We start from the raw sequence: 27,751 nt of genomic DNA, 5'->3' as shown, positions 1-27,751 counted from the left end.
TGGGGTGAGGGTAGGGGAAGGGTATGTGGTTCTCAGCGGCAGATTCTAGTTTGAGATACCCCCAGCTCTGCCCTGAAGCCCTAGGTGGTCTCAGCCCTGCACCTCTGGTACTCCGCTTCCTATCTTACCAAATGGACACAATTCTGGGGCTACTGGGTTTTAAAAGCTCAAGTGTCTCAAAGATCGGGGTGAAAAATCCACCTTAGTGGCCTGGCCAGTCACAGAATAATTAATAAAATGTCTTGGCTGGAGGCAGAGCCGAGGAAGTAAGAGGGAGGCGGCCGAGGTGACAGCTGGCTGGAGAGGCGGAGCCAGGGAATGGGTGGGGAGGGGGCGGGCCCGAGGGGCCGGAGCTCCCGGGCAGAGTTAGAGACGCGCTCCAGGGGCCTGAGTCCGTCTCCAGCACGCAACCGCCACCCTGCACCATGAGCCGTAAGTCCGGCCCTGGTGCCCCCGTTTTCCCTCGTGGCCTCCCCGTGGGGCTTGAATGCCAGGCTCAGCCTTTCAACTCTCTCCCTTTGCAGGGCAGAGTATCTCGCTCCGATTCCCGCTGCTTCTCCTGCTACTGTCGCCCTCCCCCGTCTTGCCAGCGGACCCCGGGGCGCCCGCGCCAGGTAGGCGGCCTCTTTCCTGCCCCAGAAGAGCCCCGGTCCTGCGTCCCTGGCTCGGCACCCCACACCCCCCTCTCCCCTCCCGCACGCCCAGCTTCCCCTTTCGGCTCGCGGTGCCTGGGAGGGGGGAGGGGGCTGTCTCTCGGTGGGATGGGGGCTCTCTGCAGACCCCCGGGGGTGTGGCCTGGGCTAGATCCCCACGGGGTTCTTTTTGCCGGGAAAGGGCTGACTGGGATCTTGGGCGGCTTTGGGAAAAGGGACCGCGTCTCTCCAGGCCCCATCACCTGTTCTGGGACCCCAGCGGTCCCAGTCGACTCGGTCCCCAACAATCCTCTCTGTTTCCCCTGCGGGCCCCTTTCGGAGGAAGCCGCAGGGCTCAGGGGAAAGCAGCTGGCGCGTTCTCTTTCTCTAGCCTCTAACTTTCCAGGCCCTTCTCAGCCCTGGTGGAGACGATCTGCCCGGGTGAAGACCCCGGGTACACCCGCCATTCCGGGGAGAGTGGAGGGGGAAACACACTTACAGGGCTGAGTTGCTTCCTCTGGAGACTGAATCTTCACCTGGGAGGTCCCCACTGCCCAGATGAGTTAAGGGAGGCTCAGGTTGGGGCCATAGCGCCCTCAAGTTCACCCAGAACAGAGTGGACTCAGGGCTGGAATTTTCTAGGCGTTTTGCAGGGTCTTTCTGCAGAGTCCTCCCTGCCCTCCTCTCTTCCCCTGCCAATAGACCCCAGTTTCTTCACCCCAAAGATGACGGGGAAAGTTAGATCCTGGAAAATTCCCCTGCCTGGCACTATGCATGTACCAGGTTTCAGCTGGAGGAATGCAGCTCCTCCTTCCCATAGCCTCCCTCCCTACGCAGTTTCTGTGTGTGTATGTGTGTGCACGTGTGCACACGCGTGTGCATGCATGCACATGCAAGGTCTGGACAGAGCTTCACCAAACTATGTGAAACCTCCCCGGGGTCTCCATATCCCATCTGCAAAATAGGGGCAGGAGAGGATGGGGAGTGATCTGAGCCTTCTGTTGTGATGCTCAGAGGAGAAAGAATTCGGTGCTCAGAGGAGAGGGGAAGGACATCTCTGTGGACTGGGAATCAGACCAGGCTTCCTGGAGGAGGGGGTTTGAGTGCGTGGTATTTGGGGAAGCTGAGGAAAGGGTGCTCTAGGCAAGAGTTTGGGCAAGTGTAGAGGTCTAGTTTGTTGGAAGATGAGGAAGAAGACTCCTGTGGCCAGCACTTTACAGTTTACAAAACCTGGCTGTAGGCATCTCTGTTGTTGGTGTTCACAGCAGCCCTGCCAGGGAGACGCTAGTCCCATCCTACAGAAGGGAGCTCTGAGGCCCAGAGGGGCGAGCCATTTGAGTCTCTGCTGCCATCGGCCTGAGACCCCGGTAGCAGAGCCTGGACTGACCACGTCATCCCAGTGGCCCGTTGCGTTGGCCCCTGGACCAGCCCAGCACTTCCTCTGAGGCCCTGTTCAGCCCCATCCAGGCCCCCGGGGCCCCGAGGCCAACCCTCCCTGTCCTCCTGTGTCTATTCACCAGCTCTTAGTCCGCCATGGTGTACCCTTTTGCTTTTAGCCTTTTCTGTTTATCTTTGTTTTGTAAGTGTTTAAGCAGAATTGTGTTTTTCACGCCACAAACATTCCCAGGGGATTGCTTTATGCCAGTTCTTGGCTGGAGCCTGGAGGCTGAGCTGGGAGGAGCTCGCAGGCCGACGGAGGAGACAGACATGCCCACAGACTGCCATCCAAGGGGCCCAGGGCCATGACTGAGGGAAGCTCAGGGGTGTGCGGGGCTCGGGGGTGGGTAACAGTTATGTCTCAGGTGTGAGGACTTGCAGGAGGCTTCTTGGAGGTGGTGACATTTGACCTGGACCCTGGAGGACATGGTGAGTGAGAGGGAAAGCGGTGAGGTTTTACTCTCAGACTCTGGAAGGGCTCTTCCAGGCAGAAGCAAGGGTATGAGCAGAAGCCTAAAGGTCTGAGTGATGGGAATGGACAGGCATAGGAAGCCGTAGGACAGAGGCAGGTGTTGGCAGACATGGGCCTTTGGATGCAGAGTGAGGAGTGGGACTTGGGGCTCAGGATATCCCCCTGGGAGCAGGGAAGTGAGATGGGGTAGATGACTTGGAGATGAAACTGAAGGCTAGGAGACCATGAAGGAGGCTGCTGTAAGGCTCGAGGAAAGGATGGAGGACAGGTTGGGGGTGGGTTGAAGGTTTTGCTGCCTTCCCATCGCCAAGTCTCTGGGTGAACTGAGGTCTAAGGTGCCCGGACACTTAGGAGAGGCATCTGCCCTGAAAAGCCAAAGCCTGTGTCTAGTCCCCAGAGTGGCAGCAAAGGCTGATCCCCGAGGAGATGAGGGCTTACCTGGGGGTAGGTGGTGGGGAGGATGCTGCTTCTGCCTCTCTTGTGATGGGAGGTGGAGTCCGGCTTGGAGGACAGGACTGTGTCGGGGTATCCTCAATGCTCAGGTTCATCCCTTCCTGCTCTTGGACTTGGTTGAGTGCTCCCCCCTCGACTAGGGATGGGGCATGACCTAACCGGAGCTCCCTGCCAGGTGGAGGGGCCTGAGGCCAGCTAACCCTGGCACGTGGGGCAGGCTTCCTGTGGCCCGCCACCTCCTATCTGCAGCACCAGCTGGGGCTGTGGGTTGAGAGGGGGCTTCCTTTCCAGCTGGACTCTTCCGGCCGCCGGGGCCTGGTGCGGTGGTCCCTGGCTCCTGGCCGCTGCCGTCGCTGCGTGTAGGGGCTGGGGCCCATGTCTGGGCTGCTCGGGGCTCTTTTTTTTTCTTTGGCTGCCAATCCCCTGGAACTTCTCTAAATATTATTCTTAGGGAATTTCAGTCCAGCCTCTTTAATGGGTCCTCTTGCTGCCTGGTGCCTCCGTGTCCAGAGAACTTGGTGTTCCCTCACTCTGCCTAGAACCCTGACTCTGGGCTGAGGGACGCTTCCTTGCCGAATCCTCAGAAAGTTCTGGAGCCAGGCAGCCCCAGACTGTCCTCATCAGTGGGCATGTGCGCGCTTTGGGCTTGCTGATCAACCCCACCTCTGGGGTGGCTTGAAGACTCAGAGCAAGCTGCCGGGTTCTTTGCTGATGGAGGGGCGGGGATCATGTTGATGCAGGGAATCGAGACGTTTGGAGATAAGTTGGTTTTATCCAGAGTTGAGAAGAAGAGAGAAAGAGGGGGAGGTTTCCTTAGAGCCTGTCTGTCCCCTCTCCTTCCTGGAAAACACTGAAAAATGAGGCCCACAGGACACAGGTGTCTGCCCACAGACATGCTGTGAAGAGCAGGCACTTGCCCGTACATCTTCATCCAGCAACTGCTTGGTGCCTGGCCCTGTGCTGGGTGTGGGGACTCCAGACACTTTACAATCAGTGTCTGCATCTCCCCAGGTCTCTCTCTTGATGGTTTATTGTGCAGCATGTCCTCCACTGGACACGTGGAAGCATGCGGGATTTAAGTTAGACTGAAGGAAGGCCTTCCTTTGTGACTAGTTCCCAGAGCTCTACTGTGGCAGGGGATGGTGATTCCTCTGGAGTCCTGGTTTCATTCATTCAGGATTTTCAGGTCCACCTTGAAGGAAAGGTAACAGACCTGCCTCACCTAGGGTCATCCCCAGCCTATGAAACAAAGGGACTCGCCCTCCCTGCATCCCTTCCCCAAATCCTGGCCTGGGCACCTCCAGGAGGAGGAAAGGAGGGGAAGGGAAGCGAGTTCAAGTCTTGCCTCTTGCAACTTTGAAGCAGTGGGCTTGGGTGAGTCCCCTCATCTGTGGTGGTGGCGGGGGGTCCCCGGGGAGTCTCACCAGCCCCCACAGGTGCAGATAAGTGAGGTTGGAGAGTCAGCAAGAGCCCTGGCTTCTGGCCTGTCATGACAGTCCAGCCGTGGTCAGCCTGGGAGAGGGTGGAAAGTGACACCCAGTCTCCTCTCTGCCCACCCTGACACCCTGGGGCCTCCACCAACAGCTGCGGTCCTTATTGAGGGGGTACTTTTCCTGCCTTGGGGCCACTGGTGTTTATGGAAAGATCTCAGAGGAGGAGGAGGGAGGGAAAGTTGGACAGCTGGTCCAGGGGGAAGGGCCTCTCCTGGCAGGAGAGGGATGCCTTGGGCAGGAGCTTCTGAATCTGGGGGGCACGGCTCTGCTGCTACTGGGATCCAGGCAGGAAGCCCTCAGGCAAGACTTCAGAACCAGCTGTGTGTGCGGGGGTGGGAGTTGGGGGAGGTGGATGGGGAGATGAGAGAGCCTCTTTGACCAAGCTTGGAGTGGCCGGTCTCCTCACTTCATTTTAAATTCCACAAACATTTGTTAAGCTCTGGATTTCCTTGATGGCTGGATCTCTCCAGGACCTGGGGTTGAGCCCCAGCTGTGCGCACGGCCTCTGGGAGGGAGGAGAAAGCCCAGGAAAGCCCTTTCTCTTGGAGGCTTGTGGTGGAGTAGAGCAGGTTGGGACGTGGGGCCAGGGAGAGCGGAGTGTGGACGTTTGGAGAAGCTTTCTGGTGCATGCGCAGTGGGCAGGGTCGGGTTGATTAGGAGGGAATTTACTCGGGAGAAGCTGCAGCCTGGGTCAGGGAGGAACAGAGCTTTCGGCTTTGCGGCTGCGAGATGGGCTGCCCCAGGACCAACTGGAAGGACTTCTTGAGTTGGGTTTGGGATCCCTGCTGGCGGAGGGATGGGGAAACAGCCCAGAAAGGGCTGGGCCTCAGTGCCTATGCCTGCCAAGTGCTAGGATGTTCGGTGTACCAGGGTTGGGAGCTGGGCAGTGTGGAGGCATGGCAGAATGGCAGGCTGTTCTGAGCAGGAGGGAGAGATAAGTTCAGGATCTCCGAACCTGCTGCAGGACTGATCCAGAGCTCCTTGGCGTTTCTGGACCTGTGGCTGTGGGAGGGGGAGGCGGGTTCTGCCAGGCCCCTGCCATGGGTCCCCCCTGCACCTGCCTGTCCGCCTGTGTTGGTCTGATAAGGCCTCTTTGTCCAGACTTCTTCCCACTGGTTCCTTCCTTTTACACCCTGCAGGGGCCATAGAGCTGCTATTGTGGGGCCATGGGAGTTGCCAGGGCTTAAGCAAAACTATTTGCATGATTCTGTGACGTGAGGAGACCTAAACCCTCTGATCCCAGCATCCCGAGGTGACTTCTCGGGCTCCTCACGCCTATTGCTGCCCTCTTGACCCCCTATATTCAGATGCACAAAGAATCGGAGTTCCCTGTCACGTTGGCTCTGAGCCCAGAGAAGGAAGCATGTTTGCAGGAGGAACCTGGCATTTTCTGTGTAAGGCCCGGGAAGGAGCTGCTGCCAGGGGCCGGGCGCCCTGGGTCTGCAGGAGGCCTGACTCTGTTCCATGGCCTTGGCCAAGTTGCCAGCTCTCCCTGAGCCTCTCTGTCCCTTGCTGAGCCCTGAATGAGCACCGAGTGAGCTCCAAAGAGTCTCTGACCTGGCTGTTGGACGATCACTGGAGCTGTGGTCGGGGAGACCTGGATTAGACACGAGGAGGGACTTCCTGGAGGTCCATTCTCCAGGGGGTTGGGGAGAGGGGTGATGCCAGAGCTCCACTCGCCCTTTGGAGAGAGTTTTCCGGCCACATGTCTCCTGTTCCCAAGGTCCCTGATCTCTCTCAAGGTCCCAGAGCCCAGACCCCACCCTGAAGTGGGCCAGGGCTGGATCTATCAGGGACGGGAGCCACGACTCCCCTCAAACCTATTCCTTGTCCACGGAGTTCTGGGAAATGTCTTTCCTTGGACTTGACTGCTGAGTCCATGAGGGTGGGGGTGGAAGGGAAGGGATGGGCAAGTGGTCTGGTACTACTTGCTGAGTGACCTCTCTGGGCTTCCCCTTGTCTGGCCTCAATTTCCACATCTGTTGAGACACCTGCTCTTCCTTTCCTTCTGCAAAAATAGAGGGATGGTGGGCAACCTTATCTCCTAAGTGCCCAGGTGCCCAGAGGCTAGGGGCTGGCCTGAGAACCCCAATACTTTTCTGGACCCCATAAATTCTGCCCTTGGCTCTGACTTGGCAGAAAGTGAATGCTCTAGAAGCCTGTGGCTGCAGCATCTTATCAGCTGTGTGGCTAGCCTTCAGTGTCCCAGCCTGAGGCTTGGACGCATATGCACCACTTTGGTGGCAGCTGGGAGGGAAGGGGGACTTCCCTTGGGGGCCTGACGTGGGCAAGACTGAAAATGCAGAGTGAGGTCTGGAAGCGGAAGGGCCAGGGGCTTTCTGTTCATAGCTGTGGGGACACAGTGGGCGCTAAGGGGAACGCAGACGTCGGGTAAGTTAGAACAGAGCTGTGACTGGACTCCATGCCTCTGGCCCCAACGAGAGGGCTCCCTGATCTGTTTCTCCCCTACAGTGAACCCCTGCTGTTACTATCCATGCCAGCACCAGGGTGTCTGTGTTCGCTTCGGCCTTGACCGCTACCAGTGTGACTGCACCCGCACGGGCTATTCTGGCCCCAACTGCACCATCCGTGAGCAGGGCCTCCAGCCCATACTCCTCCCCTGGGCTTGTCCCCCACTTCCTACCCTTGTCTCTGGCCACAGCCCTCTTTCCTTGCCTGCTTTTGACCTCTGATGCTGCCCCCTCCAGCACAAGCCCTTACTCTTGACACATCTCACTCCCTGCTTACGGGCTCTGTAGTGAGTCCACACCGCCCAGCTCCGGCCTTACTGACCTCCAACCCTGGTCCTGTCTCCTGGCCCCTCTCTTGTTCTGGCTCTGTCACGTGTCAACACTCCCAAGGTCCTATGCTTTACCTTGACTCCTAAATCCCACCCTTGTCCATCCTGGCTCTTGTCCCCAGTTCCCACCTTCCCCTCTGGCTGCTTCCAATCTTGCTAGGAGGGCGCATCTGAGTGGCTCCCCCTGCCCCCACAGCTGAGATATGGACCTGGCTCCGGACGACTTTGCGGCCCAGCCCCTCTTTCGTCCACTTTCTGCTGACGCACGGGCGCTGGCTGTGGGATTTTGTCAATGCCACCTTCATTCGGGACACGCTCATGCGTCTGGTACTCACAGGTAGGTGGCAGGGGGGCAGGGTCCCTCTCATCTAGGGGAGCAAGAAATCCTGCCACTTGCTGCAGTTCTTGGCATCTGATCAGGGCAGTGGCAGGGGGTAAGGGGGGGGTTGGGTGCCAAATAAAAAAAGAAGAACCCAGGGAATTCCATGGTGGGCCAGTGAGTAGGATGTGCTTTCACTGCTGAGGGCAATGGTTCAATTCCTGGTCAGGGAACTAAGATCCCACAAGTTGCTATGCAGGGTAGCCAAAAACAAACAACTAAGAAAACAGCCCAAGAGAAGGTGGGGAAGAGGGGTGTAACTGGGGGCAGGAATCCCTCATCACCATCATTTTCACCCTCTGCAGTGCGTTCCAACCTTATCCCCAGCCCTCCCACCTACAACGTAGCGCATGACTACATCAGCTGGGAGTCCTTCTCCAATGTGAGTTATTACACTCGCATTCTGCCCTCCGTGCCCCAAGACTGTCCCACGCCCATGGGCACCAAAGGTAATGGTGATGGGGTGAGGAGGCTGAGCCTGGGGTGGGTCACAGGAGATGCTCAGCTCCCTTTGGGAAAAAGCAAGCAGAAGAGCAATGACTGTCCCATTTCACAGATGGGTGGACCAAGGCAAGACGTGCATATCCAGAACCAGGGATGAGGATAGGGCTGGGGAAAGAGGACAGAAAGAGGTTGTGGGAGGGTCTGGTCTGAGGTCAGTGGCAGAGTCAAACTAATGCTCCCGTATTTCCAGGGTTCCTCTTCACCCAAACTTTGTCTACTAAGTGGGTGGGGTCCTGCTGCGATGAGGGTGACTTAAAAACTGGAATGGAGGAAAGAAAGAATAGTGAGCTTTTTACCAGGTGCCAACTCTGAGTTTGGTTCATTACTAATATGAACAGTCTTACGTACTTCATCAGTACAGTTTACACATAAAATCGCAGTTTTTCTTTAGTTGTTCAAGAACCTACTTGGTCTCATCGGCAGGAGTCTTCCTCCAAAGACCTTCTTTCTCATCCACTCCTGGTTGTCCCCAGACCTGGGGGTTTACTCAATTTAGAGCCATCAGTTCAGCTTCAAGCCCACAAAGGGCGAAATAGACATTAATCCACCACTGCCGCTGCTTCAGTTCCCACCACATGGTGTCGCTGTTGAGCACTGGGCCCGTGCAGCCTGGTACTTGTGAGCTTTTGCAGGTTCATAACCTTCCATATCCGAGAAGGCAATGGCACCCCACTCCAGTACTCTTGCCTGGAAAATCCCATGGATGGAGGAGCCTGGTAGGCTGCAGTCCATGGGGTCGCGAAGAGTCAGACATGACTGAGCGACTTCACTTTCACTTTTCTGCATTGGAGAAGGAAATGGCAACCCACTCCAGTGTTCTTGCCTGGAGAATCCCAGGGGTGGGGTCGCACAGAGTCGGACACGACTGAAGTGACTTAGCAGCAGTAGCAGCAACCTTTCATATGTATCAGTGTCCTTATTTGGGTCTCAAGGGCACTACTCCGATAGTTTGCCCTCACCCATGTAGCCACTATCCCAAAGCATGATCATTCTGCCAGGAAAGCTGGTCTCTCAGAGCTTCTGGACTCTGCCAACACTTTGCTGGCCAGCAGTCCTTTGCTGTTGTTCAGTCGCTCAGTTGTGCCTGACTCTTTGTGACCCCATGGACTGCAGCATGCCTGGCCTCCGTGTTCTTCACTATCTCCCAGAGTTTGCTCAAACTCATGTCCATTGAGTCGATGCTCAGTGATAATCTGAATGATAGATCCAGGTTACAGTGTGCAGACTACTCCCTCTAACTTCCCTTTGGGGTACTTGATGACCTTTCCCGCTACTGGAAATCTGTCAGTCATTTCAATCTAAAGAGTTATTCTATTGACATTGGGCCTCATAGATGTACTGTGAAAGATTGCCTTTTCTGTAAGGCAGTCTTGGGTACCAAGTCATCTGACATTGACTTACTTAAGGAAGGCTTCTTAATGCTTGTCCTCACAGTGATAGACACTTCAAGATGACTTGTCTTTACCCAAGACATAGAAAGTTCTGGCATCTTTTAAAACAGATTGGCAAACTCCAGCCTGAAGGCTAAATCTGCCCCACCCCCTATTTTGCAAATAAAGCCTTGTTGAAACACAGTCACGTTCCTTAGGTATTATCTGCCTTCCTGCAGCACCAGCAAATCTGAGTAGATGTGACAGAGACCATATATCAACAAATCCTCAAATATTAACTATCTGGACTTGTACAGAAAAAGTTTGCTGACTTTTGATTTAAGAGATTCTATCTCACTGGTTTTCTGTCATGCTTACATGGGCACTCTTCAAATTCATTGCATAAGATAGATATCATTTGCCCTATTTTATAGATGAAGAAATTGAGGCTCAGAAAGATGGAATGACTTCTCCATGTTCACACTCTTAGTAAATGGCACAACCGATTTCAAACACAGCAACCTTGTTCCAGGGCTGGGGAGTCCAAGTATTTTTATGTTTGTTTTTCCTTTTTTCTTTTTGGAGGCAGGGAAGGGTTAACTTGTACAAAGCAGCAAACATACACAAAAGTTGAGAGAAAACGATAATGAAATGAAGTCCTATGCATCCATCTCCAGGTTTTAAGATTTATCCACAATTTGCTAATGTTACTGCATCTATCCCCTTTACCTTATTTTCTTTTTAATTGGAGGATAGTTTCTTTACAATGTTGCATTGGTTTCTGCCATACAGCACCATAAATCAGCCATAAGTATACATACGTCTCCTCCCTCTTGAGCCCCCCCACCCCATCCCACCCCTCTGCTGCTGCTAAGTCACTTCAGTCGTGTCCAATCCTGTGCGACCCCAGAGACGGCAGGCCACCAGGCTCCCCTGTCCCTGGGATTCTCAAGGCAAGAACACTGGAGTGGGTTGCCATTTCCTTCTCCAGTGTGTGAAAGTGAAAAGTGAAAGTGAAGTCGCTCAGTCATGTCCGACTCGTAGTGACCTGATGGACTGCTAGGATGCCACAAAATAGTGAGTTGAGCTCCCGGTGTTATATAGCAACTTTCCATTAGCTATCTACTTTACATATGGTAATGTATATATTTCAGTTTTAAAAGCATATTCCAAACATCCTTCCATTTCACCCGTGAATACTTCTAGGGTCTTTTGGTAGAGAAGGTGCAAGGTGTGGTCTGGTGGGAGGGAGGTGGTCCTGTGGGGTCCACTGTGGGATTCCTGTGTGAATCAGTTTGGTCTGGCAAACCTAGAAGGCTCTGGGGCAAGGAAGATCCAGACAGGAGGAAGCTACTGCTTTTTCCTACCTCCCCAATCAGGGAAGAAGCAGTTGCCAGATGCCGGGGTCCTGAGCCGTCGCTTCCTGCTCAGGAGGAAGTTCATCCCCGACCCTCAAGGCACCAACCTCATGTTTGCCTTCTTTGCGCAACACTTCACCCATCAGTTCTTCAAAACTTCCGGCAAGATGGGTCCTGGCTTCACCAAGGCGTTGGGCCACGGGGTGAGTACCTAGGAGGGGTCTGGACTTCTCTGGGCCGCATGTGGCACGGGTAGGTTGTTGCTGGTGGGGCAGGACCCGGGGATCTGAGCAGACTCTGCCGCTGTCTTTAGGTAGACCTCGGCCACATTTATGGAGACAATCTGGAACGTCAGTATCAGCTGCGGCTCTTTAAGGATGGGAAACTCAAGTACCAGGTAGCACCGGGCCTGGGGATGGGGCGTTGGAAGGGTCTTCCACGGCCTCCCCTGGTAGAGGGTGTTGGTGGGGGGCCTTGGTGGTGTGCTATGGCAGAAGCTGTAGGTGCATGGGAGGAGAAGAGACAGTAAACCCTGGGAGAAGGTGCCAGGCAAGAGAAGCAGACAAGGAGCAGACGTGGGCTCTCGTATTCTCTTGGGAGGTGGGTTTTGGGGCTCCACAGAAAATGGACAGTTACAGTCTGCATTTGGGCAGTATGGTGTGCTGGGCAGGTGAGCAGTGGCTGTGATAGTTGCAAGCCCTGCCCTCAAGCCCACAGACACAAACCCTAGGGTGTTAGTTCCATGAGGACTTTTTGTTTGAACTCACACTGTCCAGTTATGTGAGAGCCACATAGGTGATTATCTCATGCACTCCTCAGATCTACTGCATAAACTAGGTACCATTTGCCCTCTTTCATAGATGTGAGTCACATCCAAGTTATTAAAATTTTTCTAGTGGCCACATTAAAAAATGTAAAAAGCAACAAGCAATATTGATTTTAATAATATATTTTGAATTTAAACCAATATATCCAGGATATCCTCATTTCAACATTAATCAACACAAAAATTGTCAATGAAATATCTCACTTTTTGTGCTCAATCTTCACATTCTGACCCATGTCTTATACTTACAGCACATCTCAATTCGGGTGCCAAGTTTTCATTGGCGATTCTGATGAGCATTTAGATTTCATAAAATTTGCAGTTGAGGAAGTAGATTCACATGTCCAAGTTGTTCTAAGCATAAAGACTTTCCGATAGCTGGGCTCTCGATTTAAAAATGTAAATCTGAAGTAAATGAAATAAAAAATCGAGCTCTTCATTCACATTGGCCACATTTCTAGATCTCAGTGGCTGCACGTGGCTAGTGGCTTCCACGCTGGACCATACAAATTGAAACAAACAAAAACCAAGATGGAAAGTTCACTGCTGAATCTTTCAAACTAAGAACAGTATCTGGCATATAGTAGGTCCTTGATGTTTATTGACTGAGTGAAGGAGGAAACTGCCATATAATTAATTACACTTGCAATAGCTGCCTCAGGGGGAGAAGCCAGGAGAGTGTGCAGGGGCTGGGGAAGGCTTCCTTAGGAATTATGAATAAACCACGAGTTGCATGAAGGATAAGGAGGAGTCAGGGAGGCCAAGAAGGGCCCAGGTCTGTCCAGATTCTCAGGTATCAAGGCTGGAGAGGGGCAGTCACTTGAGTGACTTTGAGGCAGTGAAACACGGGAGATGCTGCTGGACGTCCGATGAGAGTGGGTCGTATTAAGGATTTCTGATTTCTGCCAAGAGCTGAGAGAAGACTTGGAAGGTTTTTTAAGCCAGGGTGTGATGCTAGATTTGGATGTTTTAAAGCAAGGGTCCCCAACATTTTTGGTACCAGGGACCAGTTTCGGGGAAGACTATTTTCCCATGGACCGGTGGGAGAAGGGATGGTTTCAGGATGATCTGAGCGCCTTATATTTACTCTACACTTTATTTCTATTATTATTACATCAGCTCCACCTCAGCTCATCAGGCATTAGGTCGTGGAGGTTGGGGACCCGTGTTTTAAAGCACTGCTCTGGCTGCAGAGCTGAGAAGAATGTCTAAAGGATAGAGTCACTTACAAGGGGAGTCAGGGTGGAAGATGAGGGTGGCTTGGAAGAGCATGGTGGCCGTGGGGAGACAGAAAGGGGCTCATGTTAGGAGAGCTTTAGGAGATAGAATCCACAGGCCTTGGTTGCGAAGGCCGGACAGCGGCCCCGCGTGCTATGGGCAGCTGTCAGTGGCAGTGGGCAGATGTCAGCCGTGCAGGTGCTGGCTCCCCGCCCCTCCCCAGGTTACCAGGGGACTCCATCCCGCAGATGCTAAATGGAGAGGTGTACCCGCCGTCGGTGGAGGAGGCTCCGGTGCTAATGCACTACCCTGAGGGCATCCCGCCCCAGAGCCAGATGGCGGTGGGCCAGGAAGTGTTTGGGCTGCTTCCTGGGCTCATGCTCTACGCCACGATCTGGCTGCGTGAGCACAACCGCGTGTGTGACCTGCTGAAGGCTGAGCACCCCACCTGGGGCGACGAACAGCTCTTCCAGACGGCCCGGCTCATCCTCATCGGTGAGGCATTCCCCCAGCCCTGCCCTGGAAAATCACCCCCTCCGTCCTGAGAAGTGGCAAGTGGAGGGCTTGGGGACAGTGAGGTTAGACTCCTGAGCAGGACCCTGTCCCTCAGTGACCCTCACTTTCCAAATCTGTGCAATGGGAATAATGATGCTTTTATTTTATTTTTTTTGGCCACGCGGCGTGGCAGGTGGGATCTTAGTTTCCAGACCAGGGATTGAACCCACATCCCCTACATTGGAAGGCAGAGTCTTAACCACTGAACTGCTGGGGGGGTGGTCCTGGGAATGATAATGATTTTAAGGATTAGTTGATATGATGAATGGGAAAGTATTAGGCACATAACAGGCCTTCAGAAAATGGGACAGTGTGATAGTTGATTATCCTCTGGGTGGCTGACAGCAAATCTGATCAGCCACCCTAAGTCTCAGTTTCCCCATCATACTGCATCCAGGAGCACTTGGGGGCATCTTCAGCAAGTACAGGTCAAACCCCAGCTTGCCTAGGCTTCAGAATCCTTGGGTTTCCTGCCCTGCATGCCTCTGCCTTCCTGAAGGTTGGTAGCTTCTTGGTGACTCAGGGACAAGATATTTTTGTGTTCCCTACGGGGGCGAGTCTGTAGCCTAAAATGTCAGATGGTTTCCTGCCTGGGAGCTTGGCCCCCAACACTCCTGTCCAGACCGTGTTCACTCTGAGTCACCAGTGAGCCCCTGCCCCCGCCTCTGGGCATCTCTGGGCATGGCTGTTCCCAATTTCAGTACCCGGGTCAGTGGAGCCTGGAAGAGCCACACATCAGGCATAGGAATGACCTAAAGAACGAGAAGGGGCTGGTTCAGAAGTCCCAGGATTGCAGAGATTTTGACCAGAGAGGGCAAGTCTGTGTCTGCAGTCTGCCCAGCACACCAACTGGTGATGAAGCTGTGGCCAAAGGCAGGACTCCGAAGGTAGGGCCCTTCTAGTGCTTCATTCAACACTCCCCAACAGCCTTATGACTCAGCCGTGATTATCCTTGTTATGAAAGTTAGGATGCAGAGAGGGTAGGTGAATTCTCCAAGGCCTTTCTGCGGAGAGAGACTTGAACCAGGTCTGGTTGCCACCAGACTTTATGCTGCTTGTACTATGCCACGCAGGGAGTACATTCCTGTGTGGGGAGGGAGTGTGAGCCTTAGTCTGATCTTTTGTGACATGTGCGTTTGGGGAGGGGATTCCTACTTCTACACGTGTGGACCCTCCCTATTATGCCAGGCCCTGTGCCAAGCAGTACAGATGTGTTCATTGTCTACTCCTCCCAGCGACCCTGTGAATATTATTACACTGATGTCATTATTTTTTTTAAAATTTCCTTTGTGAACATGTTTTGCTTATTTTCTTATTTATTTATTTTTTGGTTGCATTATGCAGCATGTGGGACTCTTAGTTCTACCCCCGATGCCCCACCACCCCATCAGCAACTGAACTTGCTCCCCCTGCAGGGGAAGCATGGAGTCTTAACCCACTGGCCTGCCAAAGAAGTTCCTATAGTGATGTTATTATAATACACAGTTTACAGATAAGGAATTTAGGGTAAGTCACACAGCTCCAGCCCAGGTGGCTGGAAGTGGTGACGTCAAGATTGAGACCGGAGTCTGCTGCTTGCAATTCCAGTGGCTCTAGCTCAGTTTGCTAAAAGTCAACTTTTCTAGTGGTTCATTGGCCAAAATGTGTTTCTTTTAATTGTTAGTTCACCAGTTTTCATTTTGCTGTGGAAGATTCATTTTGTGTCTTCCTTGGCTCTTTGCTCTGAGTTGGTTCCTGAGAGGGCAGAGGAAAATTACTCCTAAGAATTTGATACATAGGAACATATGGGGATTATATTCGAGAGGAGATTCACTTAGGTCTGCCATGTCCCTTGTTTGTTGCTGCAGCTCTTAGAATGGTCTCTTGGGAGCTCCCATCACCCTCCCCCCACTCAGGCCTGCTGAGATTCCCTCACTAAGTTAATCTCCACCCGCCCATCTTTTGTGGCCTCACTAAGCCTCTTTTAATGGGATTGTGGCCACCACGGGTCACAAAACCCATCCCCAGATACTTCCTCTCCATCAGTCAGGCCTGTGACCTTCCCATGGAACATGGGACGAGCTGGTGGCTTCTGTCTTGGGACAGTCTCCTGTCTTATCCAGCCTGAGACAGAAGGTTCTGTTTTCACAACCGGTGACAAAAAGACAAGGTGAAAGTGGCCCAACAAAGTCAAACAACCTTAACAACGAGAGAGAAGTCGAACCAAGCCCTTCGCATGAACCAGCCCATTTCCCAAGCCCGATAGCTGACTCCCTGTGCTCTGCTGACCCCGGGCCCCATCCTTCGTCCCAGGGGAGACCATCAAGATTGTGATAGAGGAGTACGTGCAGCAGCTGAGCGGCTACTTCCTGCAGCTCAAGTTCGACCCAGAGCTGCTGTTCGGGGCCCAATTCCAGTACCGCAACCGCATCGCCATGGAGTTCAACCAGCTGTACCACTGGCATCCCCTCATGCCCGACTCCTTCCGGGTGGGCCCCCAGGACTACAGCTACGAGCAGTTTCTGTTCAACACCTCCATGCTGGTGGACTACGGGGTCGAGGCCCTGGTGGATGCCTTTTCTCGCCAGCCTGCAGGCCGGGTGAGCCTCGGGAGCGCTGGGGAGGGCAGCTGGGCTCCAGGATCCAAACCCCAGTTTTCTGTGAAAGGGAGAGAGTGTCACCCCTCCAGGGTGGTGGTGGGAATCATTCCTTCTTTCATTCTGTTGTTCTTTCATTCATTCAATGATATCAGGCTTTACTCCAGGCGCTGGGGATACAGTAGTGAACAAGGTCAATGTCGTTCTTGGGTCCTTGTATTTTTTTGGCACATGCCATCTCTAGTGGCTCAAACAGTAAAAAAAACATCTGCCTGCAATGCAGAAGACCTGAGTTTGATCCCTGGGTTGGGAAGTTCTGGCAAAGGGAATGGCAATCCACTCCAGTATTCTTGTCTGGAAATCCCATGGACAGAGGAGCCTGGCAGGCTATGGTCCCTGGAGTTGCAGCAGAGTGTTAGCAACTAAATGAAAACAGCTGACCCCAGAAAGGAACAACAGTCATGTGATGACTAACATAGTTAGAGCACTTACTACAGGTTAGGTGCTGTGCCAAGGTCTTTCCCGATACTCTCAGAATCCTAAGAGCAGGTGAAGAATCACATTATAGAAGCCCACAGTGCTCTGGGAACTTGGAGATAGACTTTAGGCCCAGAGTTGGGGGTTGCGGATAAGAAAGTGATGGTTGAGCAGGGATCCAAAGGATGGATAGGGGTCTCCCAGGGAAAGAAGTAACATTTGTGACCTGGGGTCATTGTGTTAGGATGGAGGGGGTGGCATGGCAAAGGCCCGGGATCAGAGGACATAGCAGAGGACCACGAAGACATTCAGGGTATGGTGATGTATGCAAGAGTGCCTACATAGAGTAGGTCTTTATTAACTTATAGGCCTCTGTTTTGGGCTGAAGTCCCCCTTGGCCCAAATTCACATGTTGAAGTCTTAACTTCCAAGACCTTAGCTTGTGACTGTGTCCGGAGGCAGGGTTAAAGAGCTGATTAGGGTAAAGGGGGTCATTGGGTGGGTCCTGCTATGACTGGTGTCTGTAAAAGAAGAGGAGATTAGGATATAGGTGTGCACAGAGGCAAAGCAAAGGGAGAGGATGGCCATCTCTAAGCCATGGAGAGGCCTGAGAATGAAACCAACCCTGCTGACACCTTGGTCTTGGACTTCTAGCCTCCAGAACTGTGAGGAAATACATTTCTAGTTTTTTGTTTGTTCGTTTTTTAAGTAATTTCTTTATTTATTCTGGGTTGTGCTGGGTTTTCGTTGCTGTGCGGGCTTACTCTAGTTGAGGTGTGCAGGCTTCTCATTGCGGTGGCTTCTCTTGTTGGGGAGCCCAGACTCTAAGTGCACAGGCTTCAGTAGCTGGGACATGAGGGCTTAGTAGTTTTTGCTTGTGGGCTCTAGGGAACAGGCTCAGTAGTTGTAGCATGCGGGCTTAGTTGCTCTGAGGCATGTGAGATCTTCCCAGACCAGGGATCGAACCTATGTCCCCGGCAGTGATTCCCTCCCCCCCCAACCCCCCCGCCCAGCCTTCTGCCACTAGGAAAGTCCTATTTGTTTTTATTTTAAGTTTTTGCTTATTTATTATCTGTTTTTTGGCTGTGCTGCCTGGCGTGTGGGATCCTAGTTCCCTGACCAGGGATAGAACCCATGTCCTCCACAGCAGAAGCATGGAGTCCCAGTCACTGGATTACTAGGGAAGTCCCCATTTCTACTTGCTTAAGCCAGCCAGTCTGTGGCACTTTGTTATGGCAGCCTGAGCAAGCTATTAGTCCTACCCCTGGGATGTTTAACCAGCTCCCTCCTCAATCTTCCCTTCCCCATGTTTGGGAGCTCCCATCTCCTCCATCCTAGCTTCCTTCCTATCCTGCCACTCTCTGCTTTATCCCTAAGCCCTACCATGAAGGTGTGGCACCACGTGGGTTTGGGTTTCCTCCTGGTAATTTGACTGCAATTAGCATGGGCTGCCACCAATGGGGTTAAGGTCTCTGTTCTTGGTGGGGGCACAGAAAGGAGCAGAGATACTCGCTTGTGTCGGGGGCTGCATGGCTCCCAAAGACTTTTCAAGCAGTGGCCCTGGTGATGTGTGTAAAGAGCTCTGCTGTTTCCTGACGCCAGGCAGAAGGACCGGCGTACCAAAGGTTCTCGGGATATCTCAGGATAACAAAGAATGTGAGAAGTGATAAAACAGGGCTTCCCCCGAGAATTCCCGCACATGGCTGCACTTCGGGGTTACTGTGACCAGCACTGTGATAGCTGCTTTGTGTTCTTTATTTCAATTTCACAACCATATCAGATGGAGGCTTCCACCTTCCTCATGTTTGCATAGGCGGAAACAGAGCCTTAGCATAAATAATTTGCCTGTGGTCCCTGTTTTTGTTGCCCAGGGTTACAAAAGGACCACAAACCAAGGGGCTTTAAGCTGCAGACATTTATGCTTTTCCTTTTTTCTTTTTCTTTTTTGGAGGTTTAAAATATCACCTTTATTACTGATAAAGCTGATTCTAGAAAACTTAAATAATCTATGCTGACAAGCAGGCTTTTAAATACTAAACCCCCAAATTAGACAAATTTGGTTACCATGACATGGAGGCATCGAACCAAGGAAAATATCTCCCAACCTCCTCCTCGTCCCTCAGAACAAGGAGTATGAGAGGAAGCAGACTCTGGTGTCAACTGAGTTCAAAAGCAGTAGTGAGGAATGCTTGTACAATGCACGCCTAGTTAGTTCTCTAAAACTCACCAGTGATACTACGTCACTCCTCCTCTTCTGATAAGCAGTGAGTGGGAGAGCCTGGAAAAAGATGCTAAGACTGTTAGGCTACTGTGGTTTCTCCATAAACAAAGTAGTGAAGTGAAATCATTAGTTGCTCAATCGTGTCTGACTCTTTGAGACCCTAGGGACTGGGTTTCCCTGGTGGCTTAGCGGTAAAGAATTTACCTGTAATGCAGGAGACCCAGTTTGATCCCTGGGTCAGGAAGGTCCCCGGGAGGAGGGCATGGCAAACCACTCCGGTACTCTTGCCTGGAGAATCCCTTGAACAGAGGTGCCTGGCAGGCTATAGTCCATGGGGTGGCAGAGTCTGACACGACTGGGCATGCATGCATGCACACACGGACTATAGCCCGCCAGGCTCCTCTGTCCATGGGATTCTCCAGGAAAGAACACTGGAGTGGGTAGCCATTCCCTATTCTAGGGGATCTTCTTGACCCAGGGATTGAACCTGGGTCTCCCATATTGCAAGCAGATTCTTTACCATCTGAGCCAGAAACATCCAGAAAAGGAAATAAATATTCCCAGCTGACACCTGAGAATTAATGCCTTTTATTCACTGATCCACTCAAACCTCCATTAAACATTTATTAAACATTACTAATATCTAGACCATTAAAAGAGATCCATCTTTAAACATTTCTCTAGAAAGCCCTTAGAGTTAACTCCCACAAATGGTAATCATAAATTCTTTCTTTCTAGTTCTGGAGGCTAGAAATGCAAAATCAGGGTATGGCAGGGTCATACCCTTGAAATCTCCAGGGGAGAATTGGTCCTTGCCTTTCTCTCAGCTTCTGGTGGTGACGGACAATGCTTGGGGCTCCTTGGCTCATAGAAGCATCACTACTACATGGAGTCCTCCTTGTGTCTCTGTTTCCTCTATTTATCAGGACACCAGTTATTGGATTAGGGCCCATCCTAATGCAGTATGACCTTGATCACATCTATGTCCATATAAGGTCACATTCACAGGTGCAGAGGGGTTGGGACTTCAATGTTTCTTTTGCGGACACACCCAAGTCAACATACAATAGCCTCCCAGTTCAGCTGAGATTGGTACTAGCTTCTGTTGGCTTTATCTCAGGGTGTATGCTTTTAGCCACATATGCTTTTCCTCTTTCTTACCCAATTGTCCTTGTTTTATCCAAACTGAACACTTTCTTGAGCATTATTATCAAATCATCCAGAGCAATAGAACTTTCTTTAGACCTATGCTCCTTAACAGTTATGAATCAGATTTTTCTGGAGTCCTTTTTTTCTTTTCCTTTTGGGCTGTGTTGCTTGGCTTCCCAGGTAATACTAGGGGTAAAGAATCCACCTGCCAGTGCTGGAGACATAAGATATGTGGGTTTGATCCCTGGATCAGGAAGATCCTGTGGAGAAGGGCATGGCAACCCAATCCAGTATTCTTGCTTGGAGAATCCCATGGACAGAAGAGCCTGGTGGGCTACAGTCCAAGGGGGTCCCAAAGATTGAGACAGGACTGAAGTGACTTAGTATGCACCCATGGCTGTGGAATCTTAGTTCCTCGGCCAGGGTTGGAACCTGGACCCTGGGAAGTTAAAGTGCTAACCATTGGACCATCAGGGAATTCCCTTTGAAGCACCTTCTTTGTCTCATCAGATTACCTGGGCTTTGAACCCCATTTCCGTCCCTTCAGAGGATATTGCCCCTTGGTCTTGGACTAAACTCTATTTACTTAAACTAAATGTGCTTATATATTGCACTTTTCATGGTGAGATTTTTGCTCCTTCCCTGCTAACTTACAATTCTTTTCCCAGGAGGCTTGGCAAAAAGAAGGAGAAGCAGATGGGGTCACCTGCATCCCTGTGTGCAACTTTTTCTGGTCTGGATGAAGTGACTTGATGCTCTGTGTTCCTACCTCCTAGCTCAGTTTCTCTTTTCTAGTGGCAGCCGGTTCTTAGGGGTTCACTTTTTAATACCAGACACTCAGTAAATTTTGTTTAATCTCAATTCTGTGCTACAGAGAGTGGAAAACAATAGAAATAGGTTCTTCAGTATGTGTTCGTGCTGAGTTGCTTCAGTCCTGTCTGACTCTGCTGGACACTATGGACTATAGCCCACCAGCCTCCTCTATCCATGGAATTCTTCAGGCAAGAATACCAGAGTGGGTTGCCATGCCCTCCTCCAGGGGATCTTCCCGACCCAGTGATTGAACCCTCATCTCTCTTTCTTTTTTTTTTTTTTTTGCTGTGCAAAAGCTATTAAGTTTTTTTTTTTCCAATTATTTTTATTAGTTGGATGCTAATTACTTTGCAACATTGCAGTGGGTTTTGTCATACATTGATATGAATCAGCCATGGAGTTACATGTATTCCCCATCCCGATCCCCCCTCCCACCTCCCCCCCCACCCGATTCCCCTGGGTCCTCCCAGTGCACCTGACCCGAGCACCTGTCTCATGCATCCCACCTGGGCCGGTGGTCTGTTTCACCATAGATAATATACATGCTGTTCTCTCGAAACATCCCACCCTCGCCTTCTCCCACAGAGTCCAAAAGTCTGTTCTGTACATCTGTGTCTCTTTTTCTGTTTTGCATATAGGGTTATCATTACCACCTTTCTAAATTCCATATATATGTGTTAGTATGCTGTAATGATCTTTATCTTTCTGGCTTACTTCACTCTGTATAATGGGCTCCAGTTTCATCCATCTCATTAGAACTGATTCAAATGAATTCTTTTTAACGGCTGAGTAATATTCCATGGTGTATATGTACCACAGCTTCCTTATCCATTCTTCTGCTGATGGGCATCTAGGTTGCTTCCATGTCCTGGCTGTTATAAATAGTGCTGCGATGAACATTGGGGTGCACATGTCTCTTTCAGATCTGGTTTCCTCAGTGTGGATGCCCAGAAGTGGGATTACTGGGTCATATGGCAGTTCTATTTCCAGTTTTTTAAGAAGTCTCCACACTGTTTTCCATAGTGGCTGTACTAGTTTGCATTCCCACCAACAGTGTAAGAGGGTTCCCTTTTCTCCACACCCTCTCCAGTATTTATTGTTGTAGACTTTTGGATAGCAGCCATCCTGACTGGCGTGTAATGGTACCTCATTGTAGTTTTGATTTGCATTTCTCTGATAATGAGAAATGTTGAGCATCTTTTCATGTGTTTGTTAGCCATCTGTATGTCTTCTTTGGAGAAATGTCTGTTTAGTTCTTTGGCCCATTTTTTGATTGGGTCATCTATTTTCCTGGAATTTAGCTGCAGGAGTTGATTATGTATTTTTGAGATTAATCCTTTGTCTGTTTCTTCATTTGTTATTATTTTCTCCCAATCTGAGGGCTGTCTTTTCACCTTACTTATAGTTTCCTTTGTTGTGCAAAAGCTTTTAAGTTTCATTAGGTCCCATTTGTTTATTTTTGCTTTTATTTCCAATATTCTGGGAGGTGGGTCATAGAGGATCCTGCTGTGATTCATGTTGGAGAGTGTTTTGCCTATGTTCTTCTCTAGGAGTTTTATAGTTTCTGGTCTTACATTTAGATCTTTAATCCATTTTGAGTTTATTTTTGTGTATGGTGTTAGAAAGTGTTCTAGTTTCATTCTTTTACAAGTGGTTGACCAGTTTTCCCAGCACCACTTGTTGAAGAGGTTGTCTTTTTTCCATTGTATATCCTTGCCTCCTTTGTCAAAGATAAGGTGTCCATAGGTTCGTGGATTTATCTCTGGGCTTTCTATTCTGTTCCATTGGTCTATATTTCTGTCTTTGTGCCAGTACTACACTGTCTTGATGACTGTGGCTTTGTAGTAGAGTCTGAAGTCAGGCAGGTTGATTCCTCCAGTTCCATTCTTCTTTCTCAAGATTACTCTGGCTATTCGAGGTTTTTTGTATTTCCATACAAATTGTGAAATTATTTGTTCTAGTTCTGTGAAAAATACCGTTGGTAGCTTGATAGGGATTGCATTGAATCTATAGATTGCTTTGTGTAGAATAGCCATTTTGACAATATTGATTCTTCCAATCCATGAACACGGTATGTTTCTCCATCTGTTTGTGTCCTCTTTGATTTCTTTCATCAGTGTTTTATAGTTTTCTATATATAGGTCTTTTGTTTCTTTAGGTAGATGTACTCCTAAGTATTTTATTCTTTTTGTTGCAATGGTGAATGGTATTGTTTCCTTAATTTCTCTTTCTGTTTTTTCATTGTTAATGTATAGGAATGCAAGGGATTTCTGTGTGTTAATTTTATATCCTGCAACTATACTATATTCATTGATTAGCTCTAGTAATTTTCTGGAAGAGTCTTTAGGGTTTTCTATGTAGAGGATCATGTCATCTGCAAACAGCAAGACTTTCACTTCTTTTCCTATCTGGATTCCTTTTACTTCTTTTTCTGCTCTGATTGCTGTGGTCAAAACTTCCAACATTATGTTGAATAGTAGTGGTGAGAGTGGGCACCCTTGTCTTGTTCCTGATTTCAGGGGAAATGCTTTCAATTTTTCACCATTGGAACCCTCATCTCTTATGTCTCCTGCATTGGTAGGCAGATTCTTTACCACTGGCGCCACCTGGGAAGCCCTGGGTTCCTTAGCAAGATCCATTAAAAGACTATATCTTTGTTCTGTGATAAGAACTGATTTGGGGAATGACAGACACATCAGTTCTGCCAGGTAGAGTTTAAAAAATATCTTAGGGAAGTCATAAAGTTTTGGCCCCCTCAAACTAATGTTTGTCTATTCATCTGTTTCCATCACTTAAAAGCTTAGAAACCTTTCTGCCTTTTATTTCAAGATCTGAAATGCCAGTCCCCTCTGCTTGAGCTCTTGACTGTGGCCATTTTGGCCATCTCTCTGCAGAGTCCTAGTTGTTGTACCTAATAGCTCCAGAACCTTCCTTAGCAGGATGTTGGAGGTCCTCACCTAAATTCAAAGAGCTGGGGAACCATGTGTCCAGTGAGTGACTAGAGAAGTCCTCCTGGCCCACTCTACAGTCTAAAGATGAGGAAGCTGATGGGACTTCTCTGGTGGTCCAATGGTTAAGACTGTAAGCTCCCAGTGCAGGGGTGCATGGGTTCCATCCCTAACTGGGGAATTAACATCCTGCTTGCCACTCCATGTGGCCAAAAATACAAACACAAATCTAAATAACTAAATAAGATGAGTAAGCTGAGAAGCATGGCCATGCAGACCTAGGTCGGGTTCCCAGCTTGGTGCTTGCTAGACTGAGCAATACTTTCTACTCAGGAAGGACTCCTGACCTGAAGTTCTTCTCCAGGACAACATGGCTTGGCTCTCAGACCACCGCCGTGTTTATCTCTTGGCAGATCGGTGGGGGTAGGAACATAGACCACCACATCCTGCACGTGGCTGTGAATGTCATCAAGGAATCACGGGAGCTGAGGCTGCAGCCCTTCAATGAGTACCGCAAGAGGTTTGGCATGAAGCCCTACACCTCTTTCCAGGAGCTCACAGGTGAGCAGCTGCTTCCTGGCCATGATTCCTGCCCTCCAGGGGCTCATGCTGAAGTGAGGGAGACCTTGAGGAAACGGAAGGGGCGGTCCATGTGGCCAGCCCTGTGACCATGGGATTTGAGGGGTGAGAGAGCATGGTTCCAGTGGTGGCAAGGGTTACAGATGACTCAGCCTGGGGAGAGAAGGTGGCTTCTCATCTGGGTTTGAAGGATAAAAAGGGATTTTCCAGTGAAGAACAGAGGGAAGAGCTTTCTAGGTGGAGGAACAGAAAGTACGAAAGCAGAGGGGTTAAAAAGAACGAGCCTTGCAAAGGTCCTGGCCTATTCAGGAAAACAGTCCTAGGTGTGGCTGGAGCAAGAGGCTTGTGAGGAAGAGGGTGGTGTTGGTGATAGGAGGCTGGCTCATACCATGGTGGAATCTTGGATTCTATGCTAAGGTTTTGAGTTTTATTCTGTCTAGTGGTTCCTAAATCCCATTTATGGACCAGCTTCCTAAAACTCACTTAGAAAACTAATTAAAAAGACCAAATCTGAGATGTCTCTTCCAGAGATTCTGATTCAGTAGGCCTGGACTTAGCACACAGATGGTGCCCAAGAATATATATGTGTGTGTGTATATACAGATATGTATATAGACACAATAGTGTGTATACATATATACATATGTGTGTATATATAAAACACACATATGTATATAACACTCACATATATAATATATATATTATATTTTATAAATATATATATATATAAATATTTGTTGTTGCTCAAGATACCCAGTTGTTGGGAAGCCAAGTTTGGAAACTCTTGTCACAGATGATGAGGGGCCACTGAAAGGCTATGACCAGGGTGTGACCTGACCCCTGACATATACTGGTGCCCCATGGAGGGTGGACTTGAGGAAACAGGTAGCGATGCTTCACGTCTGTTTCCCGTGACAGTCCAGAGAGACAGAAAGAACACTGTCACTAAATCTTTATGTGAACTTGGACAAGTGTGAACTTGAAGCTCCAGTGGAATGCAGGGTCTTGGACCAGGATAAGGCCTTGAAACATGCTCATGAAGGAAACTAGATGGGGAGCTTCTCTCTGTTGTAAGGATCAGGTAATCGGGACCCAGAGATATGGAGTGAGTTGTTTCAAGGTACACACTGGTTGCAGATCCAGGCCCTTGACTCCATCTGCAGTAGCAAATTCCTTATCTCCAGGCAGCCCTAGAGCAGGGTCAATCAGCCAGGTCAGATTTTAGGGCACCTGCTCATTTGCTTAAGTTGATCTTCTGAAGTCCCTTCTTCTCCCTGGAACAAGGTGCACCTAGAAGGTTCCTTCCTGAATCTTAATAGATGGCATTGTAATTCTGACTCTGGCTCCCCGCTCTTACAGGTGAGAAGGAGATGGCAGCTGAATTGGAGGAGCTATATGGAGACATCGATGCTTTGGAATTCTACCCAGGGCTGCTTCTTGAGAAGTGCCATCCGAGCTCCATCTTTGGGGAGAGTATGATAGAAATGGGGGCTCCTTTTTCCCTTAAGGGCCTCTTAGGGAACCCCATCTGTTCTCCAGAGTACTGGAAGGCAAGCACATTTGGTGGTGAGGTGGGCTTCAACCTTGTCAAGACGGCCACGCTGAAGAAGCTGGTTTGCCTCAACACCAAGACATGTCCGTACGTCTCCTTCCACGTGCCAGACCCCCACCAGGAGGACAGGCCTGGGCTGGAGCGGCCACCTACAGAGCTCTGAGGGGGCTGGGCAGCAGCATTCTGGATGGTAGAGCTTCCTGCTTGTCATTCCAGGATGCTGAGGGGTGGATCGTCTTTGATGTTGGGTTTCTGATTTGGCGTCGAGAGCATCAGTGTAGACATTTAGAACTCTAGGTCTCTCACCCGTGGTCTGGAATACTGTGGTTCTTGTTTGTCATTCTAGAATGCTGAATTCATGGTGAACAATCGAGAATGTTAGGAGTGGTTATCCCTTCAGCATGCCAGAACCCTGGGTTCCTGGGTGACCACCTAGAATGTCAGATTTCTAGTTGATCCGGAATTTAGGCATTCTGAAATATGGGACTTCTGATGGAATCATCTAGAAAGTGAGGGGGTTCTTATTTTGCATTCTAGAGTTTTGGGTGGCCCTCCAGAATGTCGACTTTCTGACTGGTTATCCAGAATGTTGTGCTCCTAGTTGCTGATCCAGAACAGTGGCTGGCATTCTAGATCAGTCCTGATCCAAATGTCTAGAGTGTTGAGAATTCATTTTCCTGTTCAGTGAGACAGTCACGGAGCAGGAGGATCTCATGTCCAACAAGAACGCATTGCCTGCGTGGAGAGGGGCAAGGAAGTGGGGTGTCCGTCTTCTCAGTGGGACCCCAAATGAGACCCTGGATATGGAGAGAACAGGTGGCTTTCTCCAGGCCATTGGTTGGAAGCCACCAGAGCTCTGTTCTCATTCAGGTCTCAACTCGGCAGCTGTTTTTCATGAAGTTAATAAAATGCTTTTTCCAAATTGCCTGCTATCTGTATCCTTTTGATCCCATCCCCAGAAGCAGGGGTAATACGGAAGTGACCTTTCTCCTGACCACAGGCTACAAGTGCCGGAGGTTTGCAGGAGGAGATTTTCCTCTGGGATTCCCGGGGCCTGTCACTGTCTAGATCTTTCAACACTGATGTTTCATCCTGCCCCTCCCAACCCCACCCCCACCCTCCTGACATGGGTTAGGCATTGCCTTTTCCAGGCTGCTCTCCTAAAGTACACAACTTCCCAGCCCCAGGAAATGTGGCATTCAGTTCCCACCATCTGATTAGAGCAACTTCCTCTCTTAACTGAGTGTGCAGCAGAGCTGAAAGGCATTTGGGGAGGAGAACATTTACTCTGTGCCAGTTTTACATATTTCATTTCTCAGTTATTTTCAACCCAACAGTGTGAAGTTGGTGGTATAATCCCTGTTTCCAAACCAAGGGAACCGGGACTTCCCAGGGGGCCCAGTGGTTGAGAGTCTGCACTTCAATGCTAGGGGTGTGGGTTCCATGCCTGGTTGGAGAATTAAGATCCCACATGTCACATGGCCAAAAAACAAAACAAATGCATTTTAAAAAACAAGGAAATTGAGACTTAGGGTGGTTAAGTGACATCCCCCAACATGCCAGAGCTAGATTGGGACCCAGGTCTGGCTGAATCTAAAGCTGGGCTCGTTCCCCCATCTGGCTTCCGCTTGCTTCCTGATTTGACTCACTTCCAGGCCTGATCTTGCTTGTCTGGCTCAGGTTTAAGGGCAGAGGTGGGGTGTATCCTCCACCTTACTTGCAGGGTATTTGTTTAGTCACAAATGTTTATATTCCTAATTGTGTGTTAGTTACTGTCTCAGACTTGGGGCTACAGCAGTGAGTGATCAATAGATAAGGCTGTGCAATATGTCTTTGTAGTTTATTTCACACATTGTACAGCACACAGAATGTAGCACTACTTTATAATAACTTTAATTGGAATATGGTGGCTCAGATGGTAAAGCGTCTGTCTACAATG

At 50.1% G+C, this 27,751-nt stretch overlaps 1 protein-coding gene across 3 annotated transcripts; it reads left to right on the top strand.

The window, feature by feature from the left end:
* The first annotated feature begins 361 nt into the window (after positions 1-361).
* PTGS1 (prostaglandin-endoperoxide synthase 1) lies at positions 362-26,725 on the top strand. 3 transcript variants are annotated; one of them, XM_065927177.1, is made up of 11 exons: positions 362-432; positions 525-614; positions 6,960-7,076; positions 7,484-7,624; positions 7,972-8,115; positions 10,920-11,101; positions 11,212-11,295; positions 13,191-13,437; positions 15,790-16,076; positions 24,095-24,242; positions 25,800-26,725. In XM_065927177.1, exons 1-11 carry the CDS (start codon positions 426-428, stop codon positions 25,973-25,975), a joined length of 1,623 nt encoding a protein of 540 aa, XP_065783249.1. In that variant the 5' UTR covers positions 362-425; the 3' UTR covers positions 25,976-26,725. The 3 variants fall into 3 exon arrangements, with proteins under 3 accessions (XP_065783249.1, XP_065783246.1, XP_065783247.1); XM_065927174.1 differs by having other exon boundaries at positions 25,620-26,725; XM_065927175.1 differs by lacking the exon at positions 7,972-8,115 and having other exon boundaries at positions 25,620-26,725.
* The last annotated feature ends 1,026 nt before the right edge of the window (positions 26,726-27,751 follow it).

This window comes from Muntiacus reevesi, chromosome 3 (genome assembly GCF_963930625.1).
Source record: "Muntiacus reevesi chromosome 3, mMunRee1.1, whole genome shotgun sequence".
Classification (NCBI taxonomy): Eukaryota; Metazoa; Chordata; class Mammalia; order Artiodactyla; family Cervidae; genus Muntiacus; species Muntiacus reevesi.
The sequence above is the reverse complement of the archived record's forward strand: the minus strand, read 5'-3'. Positions and strand labels throughout refer to the sequence as shown.